Consider the following 14712-nt stretch of genomic DNA (forward strand, 5'->3'; position numbering starts at 1 on the left):
ACAACGCACTATGTATGTATGTGTATATTTATATATGTATATGTGTGTGTGTATGTATGTGTGTATATGTATGTGTATATATATGTTGATATGTGTGTGTGTATATATATATATATGTATATATATATGGATGTGTATATGTATATATATATATATATATGTATATGTAGATATGTATATATATGTATATATGTATATGTATATATATGTTTACATAACCTCTTTAACACACTACTTCTCCGCTGCGAAGCGCGGGTATTTTGCTAGTTGTCTACTAATTGTCATTCATAAAATGAACTATAGATATCACGGGAACAAAATAATATAGCCTACAGAGAAATCAAAAAGATTGCTTTATAGCCAAGAAATTTCTTGATCAAAGAGTGGGGAGAATATCAGTGATGTTCCTGCCACATTTGATATTTTATTGCCCTTTAGTGCTATTCAAGTATTAATTGTACTAATTCACTACACTGTAGTATAGCCTGCATAGCATTACAATGAGGTCTTCCTAAGTCCACAGATCATACCTACTGCCTTGTACATGATGGGCCATATTCTTCCTGATGCTTAAAGTCAACCACTAAACATAGTTTTTTGAAAAATTAATTTTATTCAAGTATGTTTTATTTCAAAAGTAAGAATTTTTTTCAGCCAGTGTGAAACAAGGTATAGTGCAGCTGTTCTCATCTTCAGGCTTGGAGGGCCTCAGTGGCTGAGCCACTTGTTTAATTAGAAGTTGATCTTTTCTACTAATAGAACTTGTTATTTAATTTGTGACTTGTTAGTTTTTTGGTTTTTTTTTTCTTTTCTCCCACACTGACTCATTCTTATACTGTACATTTTTCATTTGTGACAATGTCATCCAAAGGCAGAGTGGTGGCATTGAGGCTAAGGATCTGTACCAGTATCTGGAAGGTTGCTGGTCGAATCCCTGTTACTGCTAAAACAGATCCTACTCTGCTGAGCTCTTAAGCAAGGCCCTTAACCTGCAATTGCTCCAGGGGCGCAGTACAATGGCTGACTCTGCACTCTGACCCCAAGGGGTATGCGAAAATGAACAAATTCCTAATACAATAAATTATATAAGGCAGAATAACGAACAAAACAAAAACAAATAAAAATTGTGTGGCCAAGAGCAGATTAGTAGTTCTCAGCCCTTAACTTTTTTCTCTTCTTTTTGTTTCCAAATTAAAACATAATACCTAATGAACATGCATAGCTATAAGTGGGACAAAGTTAGATGGTGAGCTATTTGCTCCTTTGCATTTCCTTCTAATTGTTAATAGGCAGTTAGTTAAGAAAAAACAACAGTTAAAACAAATAATGCATGTTTAAGACTAAAAGAAACAATTAAGTGTTGGAAATCCTGAAAAGCAAGTTAACTAAAATGAAGCACAAAAATGCAGCTTGAGCCATAATTGCTTCATGAGCAAAAAGTATTGTTTAATTAAGAAAAGAAAAAATGTGGAGCCACTCTGGACTTCTAGGGATCAACTTGGAAATCCCTGGTATAGTGCCTTACATAAGTATTTTTTACAGTGAAATCTGAATTCCTCTGTAAAAAAAAATAGGCATTTGAAATTTGTGAAGTAGTATACAGTGTATGTTAAAAAATGAGATTTGTTAAGGATTAGCTGATTTTATTAGAACACTTTAAAGAGTTGTAGTTGACATCGGCTTTGGAAGATAATTGTGATATCAATAGTTATGATAGTTATTTATTTATTATAAATCTTTTTACATATCATGCTTTTTCAGGTTGTTTTCTTGACATTTTTGTTTGACACATGTACAGTATTTTGGCTCTTCTACACAACACAAAAAACAATGTAACCTTATTTGTATACCTTTTCCAGGGCCAGTAAATTTTCAGTTTTACTCAATGACTTGAAAATTTCACCTGAACGCTTGTGGCATTCCTTCAACAAAAGAAAGATGAACATCACCCCATTATTTTTGTCCAAGGTTTTGGACAGCAGATGGTCAAGAATGCTATTAGTTATTAATCAATCACATTGCTGCATCGATTTTATGTCACTTTCACTCAAAATGATAAGTAACCAAAACTTAATTTTGTGGAAACCATTCAGTATTTTTATGATACTAAAGAGTGCTGCATTTCAAGAAACAAGATGAAAGCCCCCAACTCTACCTTAATGTACATACAGCATACACAAGATTAAATAAAAGAAGAGATGCAACATTGGGGAAGCCACATTAGCGTTCAAAACATTTATAGAAGTTATCTTTATTTTTTTTTTTTAAATTCCCAAACTTTTTTTGTTTTGACAGTTCATTAGCAAAATGATTTTTCAGACTTTGACTGCTCCTACCTTGGCTTTCAGTTTCTGATTTTTCATTTGTACTTGTCAGATTTTTAGAGTAGCAGGTGAAAGTTTAGTCATAGTTTAGTTTATAGAGGCCAAAAATGATGTGAATATATAAACATGTCAGCCCATTTACAAATGCTTGTTACTTCAAAAAATATCTCTGCTGTAACAACAGCAAATTTAATATCTGCTGATACTATTTTTATTGCATTATAACAACAGCAGTAACAGAAAGGCAAGATCTTGTTTCTTTTTCCATAACACCTCTTTGAGTCTCTTTATGAAATAAAAATTATTTATAACTGTAGTAGAAGCTTCTCATGGAAGTGAATTTAAATTATTTACTCAGTATCGCTGGTGGAAGTGCTTTACTAGGATGGGAGAATGAGCTGAAGGGTTTTTTTCCCCTTCTTTATATTTTAACTGAAATATGCAATCATTTTAAAACATAAATCGTTGGGTTAGTTACCCTAAGACTTGGCTTACAATTTCGTCTGTCCACAACCTGTTCGATAGCATCATGATGTGTGAGTTTAAGCCTGTTGAAATTTAAATGTTCATTTTCTTGAAGGGAGGTTTTATTTAGGAGATTTGCTTTACTAATAATTTGTTTTATCGATTTTACCACACCCTCCATGGTGCAGATTGCAGCAGAAAGAGAAAAGGCTCTCAAACTTGAGGAAGAAGAACATGCAAAGGTGAATGCTGTTCTCCCAAAGAGCAAGGCTGAAGAGATGCCGAAGACTTACCGTGCAGGCGTTGGGAAATATATTAATATGTCACAACTGTAAGTTGATGTGGGCTCTGTCGAAAAACACAGTGCCATATTTGAGAGTGAGAAATGCATTGACATGATGATAGTGGAATGGGCAATGACTGAAATTGTCTGTCAAATCAAGTTTGGTGGCAAAACTACAGAGCAAAGGCATGAATTAGTTGCATTTTGTGGTCCTCCATCATCTCACATGTTAAAACTAGTACAGTGGAACCTCGGTTCACGAATGTCTCGGTACACGTACAAATCAGTTTACGACCAAAAAGTTTGCCAAACTTTTGCCAACAGTTCATGACCACACACTCGGTATACAAACAAGCCAGTTTCCCTTTCAGTTTGTACATGTTCAATCTCTCCCTGTGCATTTCCTGTGCAGTGAGAGAGCGTGACACACACACACACACACAGAGGCAGCAAGAGAGAGAGCCACGCACACACACAGGCAGCGTGAGAGAGAGCTGCAGGCATAAGGTAGAGGGGCAGTTAAAGAATGCACTGGGTTTGATTTTGTTTTCAGTTCTGTTTACAGTGATCAGTTTGTAGCGTGCATTGTTGCAGTGTTACTTTTCTTGGTGGTTTATTAAATTATGGATATTTTCAAATGTTAATTATTTTTCCCTGTGCTTAAAACTCATTAAAAAAAAAAGTGTTTTTAGCGAGCTGTTCGTAGCGCTATAGCGCAAACTGTTGCAGTGTTAGTTTTCTCTGTTGTTCAAGGTTTTCTCAGTGTTATTCAATGTTTTTACATTTAGTTTACTATTACGCTGTGCATTCTATGGTTTGATTAACTGTATTTGTGCTTAAAAACTTAAAAAAATATACATATATTTACATACAGTTCATATGGTCTGGAATGGATTAATTGTATTTACATACAATCCTATGGGGTAAATTGCTTTGGTTCACGACCAAATCGGTTTACGACCAGAGTTTTGGAATGAATTATGGTCGTGAACCGAGGTTCCACTGTATTATGCTCTAAAACTCAAAACCATATTCAGTCTTTTATCTTCCCTAATGGGAATCATCCTTCCTAGTCCTTCACAAGTGGAGAAGATCAAATGTATTATGAAAATCCTGTACAAGCCATTTTTTCAAAAACTTGGCCTATGCCCCACTGCCATCAATCCTTTATTCTAACGCATTTTTTTGCAGTTTTTCATTTATTTTAAAAGATCTTTTCTGCATTGATCATCTCCAAGTTTGCACATAAAACATTAGCTCTTAGCAAGTATTTGTAGTGTGAACTCCTGAATGCAATTGCCAGCATTTGTCCTCCTCGTACTACTGATTTACATAAACTTGCACACTTTTATGATAATTAGACTATGCTTCATTTGTGAAATGTTAAGTGTGCCCATGTACATGGGTAATTTTTGATTTCTATTAAATAAAGTTGAACTTCTGTATTTTAATATCTTCTTGTTTATCATGGCACCAGAGCGTAGCAACATTTTGCATGTAGATTGGACAGGTAAGTAAAAATTGCACTATAGTCTGTATACATGACAGTACTACTACTACAGCTAGTGTTGTTATACACTTTATGGAAGTCACAAAGGACACAATCATTTTTTTGTGTCAGCCTTAACTCTCAATCCACTGTTAAGATGACAGCCCATCCATTATTTAAATAAATATTGCATACAGCAATAAAGAATGCCCTGAAACAAAGGATTTTTAAAAAGTATTCAAAAAATATGATTCATTCTAACAGTATCATTCAAAATCTTGGTTAAAAAAAAAAAAGGTTACTGAACACTGACAAGTCATACAGATGTTTGGATGTGGCTAGGTGAGGGGCTAGATAGACTGATACTTTCAAGTTAAGAAGCTGCAAATAAGAGTTGATGAATGGCATAGTTGATTCAACATTAATATGTTACAGAAAATGACAGGGAAAAGAAAAACATAGACTTTGCCTATCTAAATACAATAAAAGGTGGTATATTGAATAAGATTTGATTTTAAAAGTAATATCTTACCCTAGAGCCTAGACAGATGTATAGGAGAAGATTAACCAATTATGGGTATAGAAAGTATTTCAGACACCTTCACTTGTTTCTCATTTTTGCTATGTTTGCAGCCTTGTGTTAATTATTTAATTTAATTTTCTCTACATCAAGCATCACTCCCAGACACTTAAAGCAAATTCTGGATTTTTTTTCTTCAAATTTATTAAAAAAAAATAAAAATAAAAAAACTGAACTATCACTTGGACATACATATTCAGACCCTTTGTTATGACACTTGAAATTTTGCTTCCATTCTATTGCTCATTATTGAGATGTTTTCTGCACTTTATCTGGAGTTAACCTGTGGAAAATTCAGTTGACTGGACATGATTAAGATAGAATGGGGAAAACTTCCAAGAGAACAACAATTATTGCAACACTCCACCACCCTGGGTATCAGAGTGGCCACACAGAAGCCATTCCTCCTTAAACTTGTTTGAGTCATGCTTGGAGTTTGCAAAAATGCAAATTCCAGACTGAAGCCAAGATTAGTGTCATGTCAGGAAAAAAAGCAGGCATTGCTCATCACTTCTACAGTACCATTCCACAGAGAAGCATGATTCACAGCAGGATCAAAGTGTGGGTTATTTCAGCAGCATAGACTGGGAGACTAGACAGGGTTGAAGGAAAGCTGAACAGAACAAAGTACAGAGAGAGATCATTAATAAAAACCTGCTCCAGAGCACTGTAGATCTCAGAATGGGCTGAGTGTTCACCTTCCACCAGGACAGTGACTCTAAGCACAAAGCAAGGACAACACATGAGTATCTTATGGACAGCTCTGGTAAAGTCCTTGATTGCCCAAGCCAGAGGCTGTAATTGAACCCAATCGAACATCACTGGAGAGATCTGAAATAGCTGTCTATTGATAGTCTCCATACAGCCTGATAGAACTTGAGAGGCTCTGCAAATAATTTTCATTTTAATAATTTTTTGCATTTATATGGCGCTTTTCTCACTACTCAAAGCGCTTAGCAATTGCAGGTTAAGGGCCTTGCTCAAGGGCCCAACAGAGCAGAGTCCCTTTTGGCATTTTAAGGAATTCGAACCCGCAACCTTCCGATTGCCAGTGCTGATCCCTAGCCTCAGAGCCACCACTCCGCCTGCAAAGAAGAATGGCAGACAGCCCTGAAGTCCAGGGGCCTCATGTATAATGCCATGCGTAGAACTCGCACTATAACATGGCGTAAGCACAAAAGCGGGAATGTGTGTACACACAGAAAAATCCAGATGCAAGAATCTGTGCGTACGCAAACTTTCACGTTCTTCCACTACATAAATCCCGATCAGCGTGAAAAGTAACACACGTGCACGCGCCTTCTGTCCCGCCCCAACTCCTCCCAGAATTATGCCTCTTTGAATATGCAAATCGATATAAATAGCCTTCTGTGAAAAGACAATGGGAAAAGCATGGGGGAAAATATAAGAATTTCAGCGAATACCAAGTGGAGGCAAAGGAAAAACATACTATTTGTTGGTTTAAATAGTGGTATAATCAACAAAAGAAAGTTGATCGAGTGACATAGCGTTGGAGAAACTCGAAAGCTCAAGTTCACAAAGTCGCACAGTGCCCGAAATAAAAAAGAAGTTGTCACATATCAAAGTCGGCGTGAAAAGGTGACTCGTAGCAGACCGTCTGAGTGTCATATGAAAGCTTATTAGGGTACAGAGAAAAAAATAGGCACACAGTGGGGAAAAAAGCACGAAATGTCAACTTTAATCTCGAAATTTCCACTTTAATCACGTAGTTTATTTTGTCATTAAAGTAGAACATCATAAACTTCATCTTAAAATCGTTTATTTTACTAGTTTCTCAAATCCCATCGTAACTAAAGTAGGACTTTAAATGCTTTGTTCTGTGTTTGATCTTCTATGTGCTCTATGTGTGTGAATCACTACGTGCTTCCGTTCTTTCTCTTTCTCCGACAGGACACAGAATCCATTACATTCGTGATATTACAGCTCTCTGAATAATTAAAATACTGAGATGTATATGTGATCTTTTTCTCATGATGATAGGAATGAAAGCATGTTATTAAACATGGGAACACGGTGGCGCAGTGATTGTTCATATCTCACGCAAGAGGCTTGCTGCGCGACCTTCGATGAAATAATTTATTACAGAAGTACTGTCTCTTTCAAACGTACTAACCTCCCATTCCTGTCCTTACTTTTCTTTCTCCAAATACCCAATCGCCACACAATCAGCTCTGTAATAGACGTTAAGCCATCTGTAAGCTTAGAACGCCGATTCTTCAAAACTTTTAAGGAACATTGAACTATCTTCGTAGTACATCCATCCATTTTCCAACCCGCTGAATCCGAACACAGGGTCACGGGGGTCTGCTGGAGCCAATCCCAGCCAACACAGGGCACAAGGCAGGAACCAATCCCGGGCAGGGTGCCAACCCACCGCAGCTTCGTAGTACATGTTTAATTATTCTATCCGTCTATCCTTCCAGTGTCGCGTCAGCACCAGCAAGAATACAGCACAAGGCAGGAGCTATCCGTGAACTAGCTACCGCTGCGGCACTGTGTCCTCACATGTATAATTATTAACAATACAGATTATTTAAATGAAGTTACAGTTTTATCTGTATACTATAAGCAACATATTTTGCTGCATTTCATCTCAAAAATGATATCGTAATCATACATGCTTTATAAAGTGGTGCAGGTGGTGCAATATTATAACTGTAGTGCAAGTTTACAGTGGGGTAATTGTACTTATAAGTACAAACAGTTCTACAAGGAGCACTTGATGGACTGATTGAGTGCGTTTATAGTTCTTGGGATGAAACTGTTTCTGAAACGCGAGGTCCGTACAGGAAAGACTTTGACGCGTTTTGCCGTGGCTGAGGTAGTGTGTGCTTGAAACTGTATACCGATAATTCTCTTTCCAATCAGCTGCTGCTGCAATTCCCCACTCAGATACAGTGATTTAAATACGCCGAGAGTAATATGGAAAAAGATGATCTGCTGTGGCAACCCTTAACTGGAGCAGCTGAAAGAAGAACAAGATGCAGTGAGAGTAACAACGCTAAAGCAGTTATGGTATTTGGAATACTATGGCTATTCCCTGGACCATTATATTGCTACAGGTTAATTACAATCAGATGCATTACACTAATAAACAATATGCAGTTAATTTCAGTGTATTTATAATGCCGCGTCAGGAATGTGGGTCTAAGAAAGAAAGGGTGACCACACAGGAACAGTACCACTGCTTTGACGCTGGATGCTGCCAGTCTGCAAAACCGAGCGGAGAAATTGCGTACGCCAGGGTATGAGGTACCGTGGAAATGTGCGTGGCTTTATGCGAAGTTTAGGTTTTATACATCACGATTTGAGCGTGGAAACGTTCGTACGCAACATTTCTGTGCGTACGCACCGTTTATACATGAGGCCCCAGGTGTGTGAGGCCCAAACCCAAAAAGACTCCAATCTGGAGTCGCTGCGAAAGAGTCAGAATACTCAAGTCAGTGTGATATTTCAGTTTTTTTTATTACTAATAAATTTGCAAACATTTCTGAAATTCTGATTTTGCTTTGTCAACCTGAGAGTACTGAGTACTGCTTAATGTGTGGAAAAATTAATTTAAATGATTTTAGCATAAGGTTTCAACATAACAAAATATGAAAACAGTGACAGAGTCTAAAAACTTTCTGAATCCACTGTAGTATGATCCACTAAATACTAACTTACTTTATTTGGAAACTGAACCTTTTTGTTTAAATGTCAGAGTTCCTTGAAAAGCCAAGTACAATTAAACTATTCCAGTTCAGCTGTTCAAATAATGTGTACTACTTTGAACACGGAAGTTTTCAATAGTCTCTTGAGGCTGCAACAGTGTTTGATATTCATGAACACACAGACTCACACCAAAGACTTGTAAAGACATAGATAAACCTGTTGTGGAATTTGTACCAATGAAGTCTACTATTTCCTTATCAATGTGTTTTGTTATAATTTATGAAGCTCTGACTCCCATTTTCTTTTACCCCCATAGAAAACGTGCCAACACTGGAGTGGATGATGAGCCATCAACAAGTGGAGCAGGTCATACAACATGCAAAAAACTGAAAGGAAAGACCGGCTTTGGCGATTTCAGTTCCTGGTAGCATGCCCACATTTGGGGGAAAAAATAACTCCTGACTATTGCAACACAAGATGACGACGAATTGCCATCCAAAATATGCAGGACAGGCTTTGAAAATGGATGGTTACACAGTGCAACAAGGAATATCATCATTTGTTTCTTTTTTCTTTTTTTTTTTTTAAACATAATTACTACTCCTTTTAATTCCCTTTTGCCATCTGTACTTGCCCCATTTTTATTTTGTTTCTTTTTATATAAATGCAGACTGAATAAAATTACAGCAACTGTAAAGCTTCTCACCACATCACTTGCAGTGTCTGAGCCACATTAAATCAGGCCCTACTTACATCCTGCCAGGGTGGCGTTTGCTAAAGTGGCCCCCCAAGGGAGGGTCTGTTTTTTCCATTGCTGGATTGGCATGCTATAAAAGCTTGTGGCAAGCTCAAGGCATTTTCCTGCCACCAGAAGAGCTGCACCCAGACCTCAAGGAAAGAAAATCGATTTTAGCTTCTCTTCCCTCGTACACTGCCTCCCATATTAAATAAAGACCAAGATCCCAGAAGACCAATGAGCAGAAGGTAGGAACAATGACCTCAGGGCTAGGCCCTGGCAGTCGCAGCATAGGGAAAAAGGGGCTTTTAAATGTTGCATTAGTGTCTTAATTAAACTGCACTGATAGAGAACCAGATGATTATGAATAATGTATGAAATGTAGAAGGTTTTAACACACAATGCTGTTGACAAATGCTTTTTCATTTAACTGAAAAATGGTGAATACCACTTGAGTTGTTATTGTGGTGTTTGTATGGCAACTTTTTAAAGATGCAGTTAAGGGAAGGATGTCTTCCACTTTTATGTAGGAACTATAGCAGCTGTTCCTGTTATTGTTAAGTGGGCTATGAATTAGTTTTATTTTGGTAACTTTTTAAAATTAGCTTCCATGTGGTTTACATCTGACTAAGGTGTTTTTCACTACTCCCCACCATCTGGGGCATTTATTTATTTATTTTGGCCTGTGCTTAGTGATAAAGCCCACCATCTGTTCATTTAAAAAAATATAATAATCTGAATAGTAGCATGCTATGGAGGTGCTGCCACTGAGAGTTCTGGACTTGTTTGCAAGTAATATCTACTGCTGATAAGTCATTTAACAGTTCATTTTTTCTGATAATGTATTTAATGGGTAGCTGAGCATTGTCACTTTAAACCTTTTAGTAAAAAACAACTATTAATGCCTGGTACTCAGTGCTCTTCAGGATTTATCCTGATGGGGACTGGAGGTGTTTGTCCCTCTCTGAATGCCACAGTTTACTCTATTCATGTCGCAGTATGCACATCTCTACATACACCATCCCAATACCAATGTCTGGAGTGAAAAATTGTTTAAACAGCTGTCTCCTCATCAAAGCCAAATAAGTTAAAGCACTTTCCTATACAACCAACTCTCAGATCATACTTTACCATGCACAACGGATTGACAGCCATGTTCCTTAATGCTTGGCAGGTGTTGTAGCATATTTTGATTGTTAGTAAGTCAAATTTTTCTTCATCCAGTTGGCCCTGAAACCCACAAACTGTAATTCTTTTAGAAGGTTTAAAAACTTTGTAATGGTTTTCTTTGCATAAAACAATTAAAAGGTTTCATTGTTATGTGGTGTTTAAAGTTAGCCCCTTCCTGTATTTTTTTGTCTCTCCTTAGGGGGAGACTCAAGTTGTGTGAGATTGGCAGACTTTTAGCAGTCCCATGGTGCACAAATACTTTCACGAAAGAGTTTATCAGTGTCAAGAGCAATGAAACGGGGAAAAAATGTCTTAGGTTTTGCTTTTGTGGGTTATTTTTGAATTAAAGCTACATATGTGGAATGATTCATATGATTCTCTTTCTGTCTAACCTGCAGTAAAAACAAGATGACCTTTTTTAAAACACTGATCCTGACATTCAAGCAAATATAGCATTTTACAGTACTCTAGCATTGTAGGCTAATGGCCATAGTTACTTATGCAGACCTTTTTCTTAATTTTTAGACACTTGAATTCTGAAAAGATGAGCCAGTTCCTAGAACTCTGACAACCACTAGTGGGTGTTGGAATAATGTGGATTAATGGAAATATTTTCTCCAAAAAACATTTTGTTCTTTTTCAAATTTAAAAATTCTTTTACTGTTTTAGGGGCCAGTGATTCACTTACAAGAGGCCCCCATTCAGCACTGGAGGTCCACAAAATCTGCATGTTTTTTTCAAAGCCAGCTCTTAATTAGGAGCCAATTTTTGTTTTGAATGGTATATTTTACTTAGATAAATAATAATAATTCATTACATTTATATAGCGCTTTTCTTAATACTCAAAGTGCTATCCACACAGGGAGGAACCGGGAAGCGAACCCACAATCTTCCACAGTCTCCTTACTGCAAAGCAGCAGCACTACCACTGCGCCACTTAGATGACTTATATTCCTCGTTTATGTCCTAAAGAATGTTAGCACAGTGTCTAACACCAATTTTAGTTCACTAGAGTCACACCAGTCATGACAACAGTGGGTTGTCGGGTCATTTGATGTAGTTACTACTACAGTATGTTCATCATAAAGTAACTTTTTGAATACATTATTTAACATACTGTATAATACATCTGAGTCAAAGTTGGTCTGTTTTTTACGCTTGAAATCAGTAAAATCACCTTAAATGTCATCTGTCCAACCCTTCAAATCATCCTAATGATCATCTGTTCTAAATGGTACAATTTTCTGGATTATTGGTTAAAATTGTCAGTCAATATATAATTGGTATAAATTTTAAAAAAAAAAAGATATCCAGGGCATCTAAAAGTGGGTTTTAGAATCAGGTTAAAAACCTGTAAGGCACAGCATCATTGTAAGGTAAGAGTTAAACCTCAGGGGAGTAATAAACTGTAGCCTAGTAAAGAAAGTGAAGTCTACTGTGGTACAAATTTCAAAATGAGAGCAAAGACAACCTTCTTAATGTAATGAATTGTTTATTAAAAGCTGTAACTAGCCTTAATTAATAAAAAACCTATAGTTCTGTAGTTTTAGGACCCCTGGGCTAGAAACTAATAGCTAAAATAAGCAAAGCATCCAGTTCCTGACCTCAGAAGCTATGTGTAGCCAGATTACCACTACTTCTGTGACAATGCCTAACGGCTGTACATTTACAATTTATGAAGTAATTTATGGGCAACAAGGCCATAATCTTTATTTTAGTCTTGTGCAAACATGCTAACTTAATCATTACAAGTGTCTGCCTTCTGCTTACAGTTAACACCACAGTGCATCCGGAAAGTATTCAGAGCGCATCACTTTTTCCACATTTTGTTACCGTTACAGCCTTATTCCAAAATGGATTAAATTCATTTTTTTCCTCAGAATTCTGCGCACAACAACGCATAATGATAACGTGAGGTTTTTGTAAATTTATTCAAAATAAAAAAACTGAGAAATCCCATGTCCATAAGTATTCACAGCCTTTGCTCAATACTTTGTCGATGCACCTTTGGCAGCAATTACAGCCTCAAGTCTTTTTGAATATGATGCCACAAGCTTGGCACACCTATCCCTGGCCAGTTTCGCCCATTCCTCTTTGCAGCACCTCTCAAGCTCCATCAGGTTGGATGGGAAGGGTCAGTGCACAGCCATTTTAAGATCTCCCCAGAGATGTTCAATCGGATTCAAGTCTGGGCTCTGGCTGGGCCATTCAAGGACATTCACAGAGCTGTCCTGAAGCCACTCCTTTGATATCTTGGCTGTGTGCTTAGGGTCGTTGTCCTGCTGAAAGATGAACCGTCGCCCCAGTCTGAGGTCAAGAGCGCTCTAGAGCAGGTTTTCATCCAGGATGTCTCTGTACATTGCTGCAGTCATCTTTCCCTTTATCCTGACTAGTCTCCCAGTTCCTGCCGCTGAAAAACATCCCCACAGCATGATGCTGCCACCACCATGCTTCACTGTAGGGATGGTATTGGCCTGGTGATGAGCGGTGTCTGGTTTCCTCCAAACGTGACGCCTGGCATTCACACCAAAGAGTTCAATCTTTGTCTCATCAGACCAGAGTATTTTCTTTCTCATGGTCTGAGAGTCCTTCAGGTGCCTTTTGGCAAACTCCAGGCGGGCTGCCATGTGCCTTTTACTAAGGAGTGGCTTCCGTCTGGCCACTCTACCATACAGGCCTGATTGGTGGATTGCTGCAGAGATGGTTGTCCTTCTGGAAGGTTCTCCTCTCTCCACAGAGGACCTCTGGAGCTCTGACAGAGTGACCATCGGGTTCTTGGTCACCTCCCTGACTAAGGCCCTTCTCTCCCGATCGCTCAGTTTAGATGGCCGGCCAGTTCTAGGAAGAGTCCTGGTGGTTTCGAACTTCTTCCACTTACGGATGATGGAGGCCACTGTGCTCATTGGGACCTTCAAAGCAGCAGAAATTTTTCTGTAACCTTCCCCAGATTTGTGTCTCGAGACAATCCTGTCTCGGAGGTCTACAGACAATTCCTTTGACTTCATGCTTGGTTTGTGCTCTGACATGAACTGTCAACTGTGGGACCTTCTATAGACAGGTGTGTGCCTTTCCAAATCATGTCCAGTCAACTGAATTTACCACAGGTGGACTCCAATTAAGCTGCAGAAACATCTCAAGGATGATCAGGGGAAACAGGATGCACCTGAGCTCAATTTCAAGCTTCATGGCAAAGGCTGTGAATACTTATGTATATGTGCTTTCTCAATTTTTTATTTTTAATAAATTTGCAAAAACCTCAAGTAAACTTTTTTCACGTTGTCATTATGGGGTGTTGTGTGTATAATTCTGAGGAAAAAAATGAATTTAATCCATTTTGGAATAAGGCTGTAACATAACAAAATGTGGAAAAAGTGATGATCTGTGAATACTTTCCGGATGCACTGTACATCTTAATACCATTGCACATTTAAATTTAAGGACTACTATATATATTAGGTGCTGCCCCCCATAACCTGGAATGGATTAAGCAATATTGAGAATGTTACCTTTTATCACTTATAGTTTCTATATAATCACATTATTTAGTTGTTACAGAAGGCATGAGTATCTTCACCACCCCCTAATTGCAAACAGTAAGAAAAGAAAAAAGTGCTGGACCATATACCTAATTTGTAACCAACATGTGAAGTACAAGTTTATTCTGCCATTTTCTACACTTGAGCACGTAATGACAGTGTAGAGTTGCTAGTTAGTTAACACACATAAATGTTAGAGATTTGGGAAAGAACCCACACAAGCAGTTCCCTGGCCGGAATTTGAACCTAGGACTCTGGAACAGTGAAGCATCAGCACTAAATGTTGTGCCACTGTATCACTTAAATTGGCATCTAACACAAACATTTTCATGTTTGTTTGAGGGTAGCTCCCTCTGTGGCTCCGCTGACACATACATTTATACATTTATGTCAATTTGTTTTAATATCAACAGCATGAATAATGACATACAGCATCCGCTGCTAAAGTGAAGTA

General features: G+C 37.7%; 2 protein-coding genes across 2 annotated transcripts in view; one reads left to right on the forward strand and one right to left on the reverse strand.

The window, feature by feature from the left end:
• The window catches only part of ppil2 (peptidylprolyl isomerase (cyclophilin)-like 2), a 77898-nt gene extending 67034 nt beyond the window's left edge, over positions 1-10864 (forward strand). Inside the window, exons 19-20 of the mRNA XM_028824093.2 lie at positions 2978-3120; positions 9133-10864. Of these exons, the coding sequence (XP_028679926.2) occupies positions 2978-3120; positions 9133-9244 (255 nt within the window). The 3' untranslated portion in view covers positions 9245-10864. The remainder of the gene's footprint in view (positions 1-2977; positions 3121-9132) is intronic.
• The window catches only part of ypel1 (yippee-like 1), a 1016165-nt gene that overhangs the window by 909704 nt on the left and 91749 nt on the right, over positions 1-14712 (reverse strand). The window lies entirely within an intron of this gene.

Source organism: Erpetoichthys calabaricus, chromosome 18, assembly GCF_900747795.2.
Source record: "Erpetoichthys calabaricus chromosome 18, fErpCal1.3, whole genome shotgun sequence".
Classification (NCBI taxonomy): domain Eukaryota; kingdom Metazoa; phylum Chordata; class Cladistia; order Polypteriformes; family Polypteridae; genus Erpetoichthys; species Erpetoichthys calabaricus.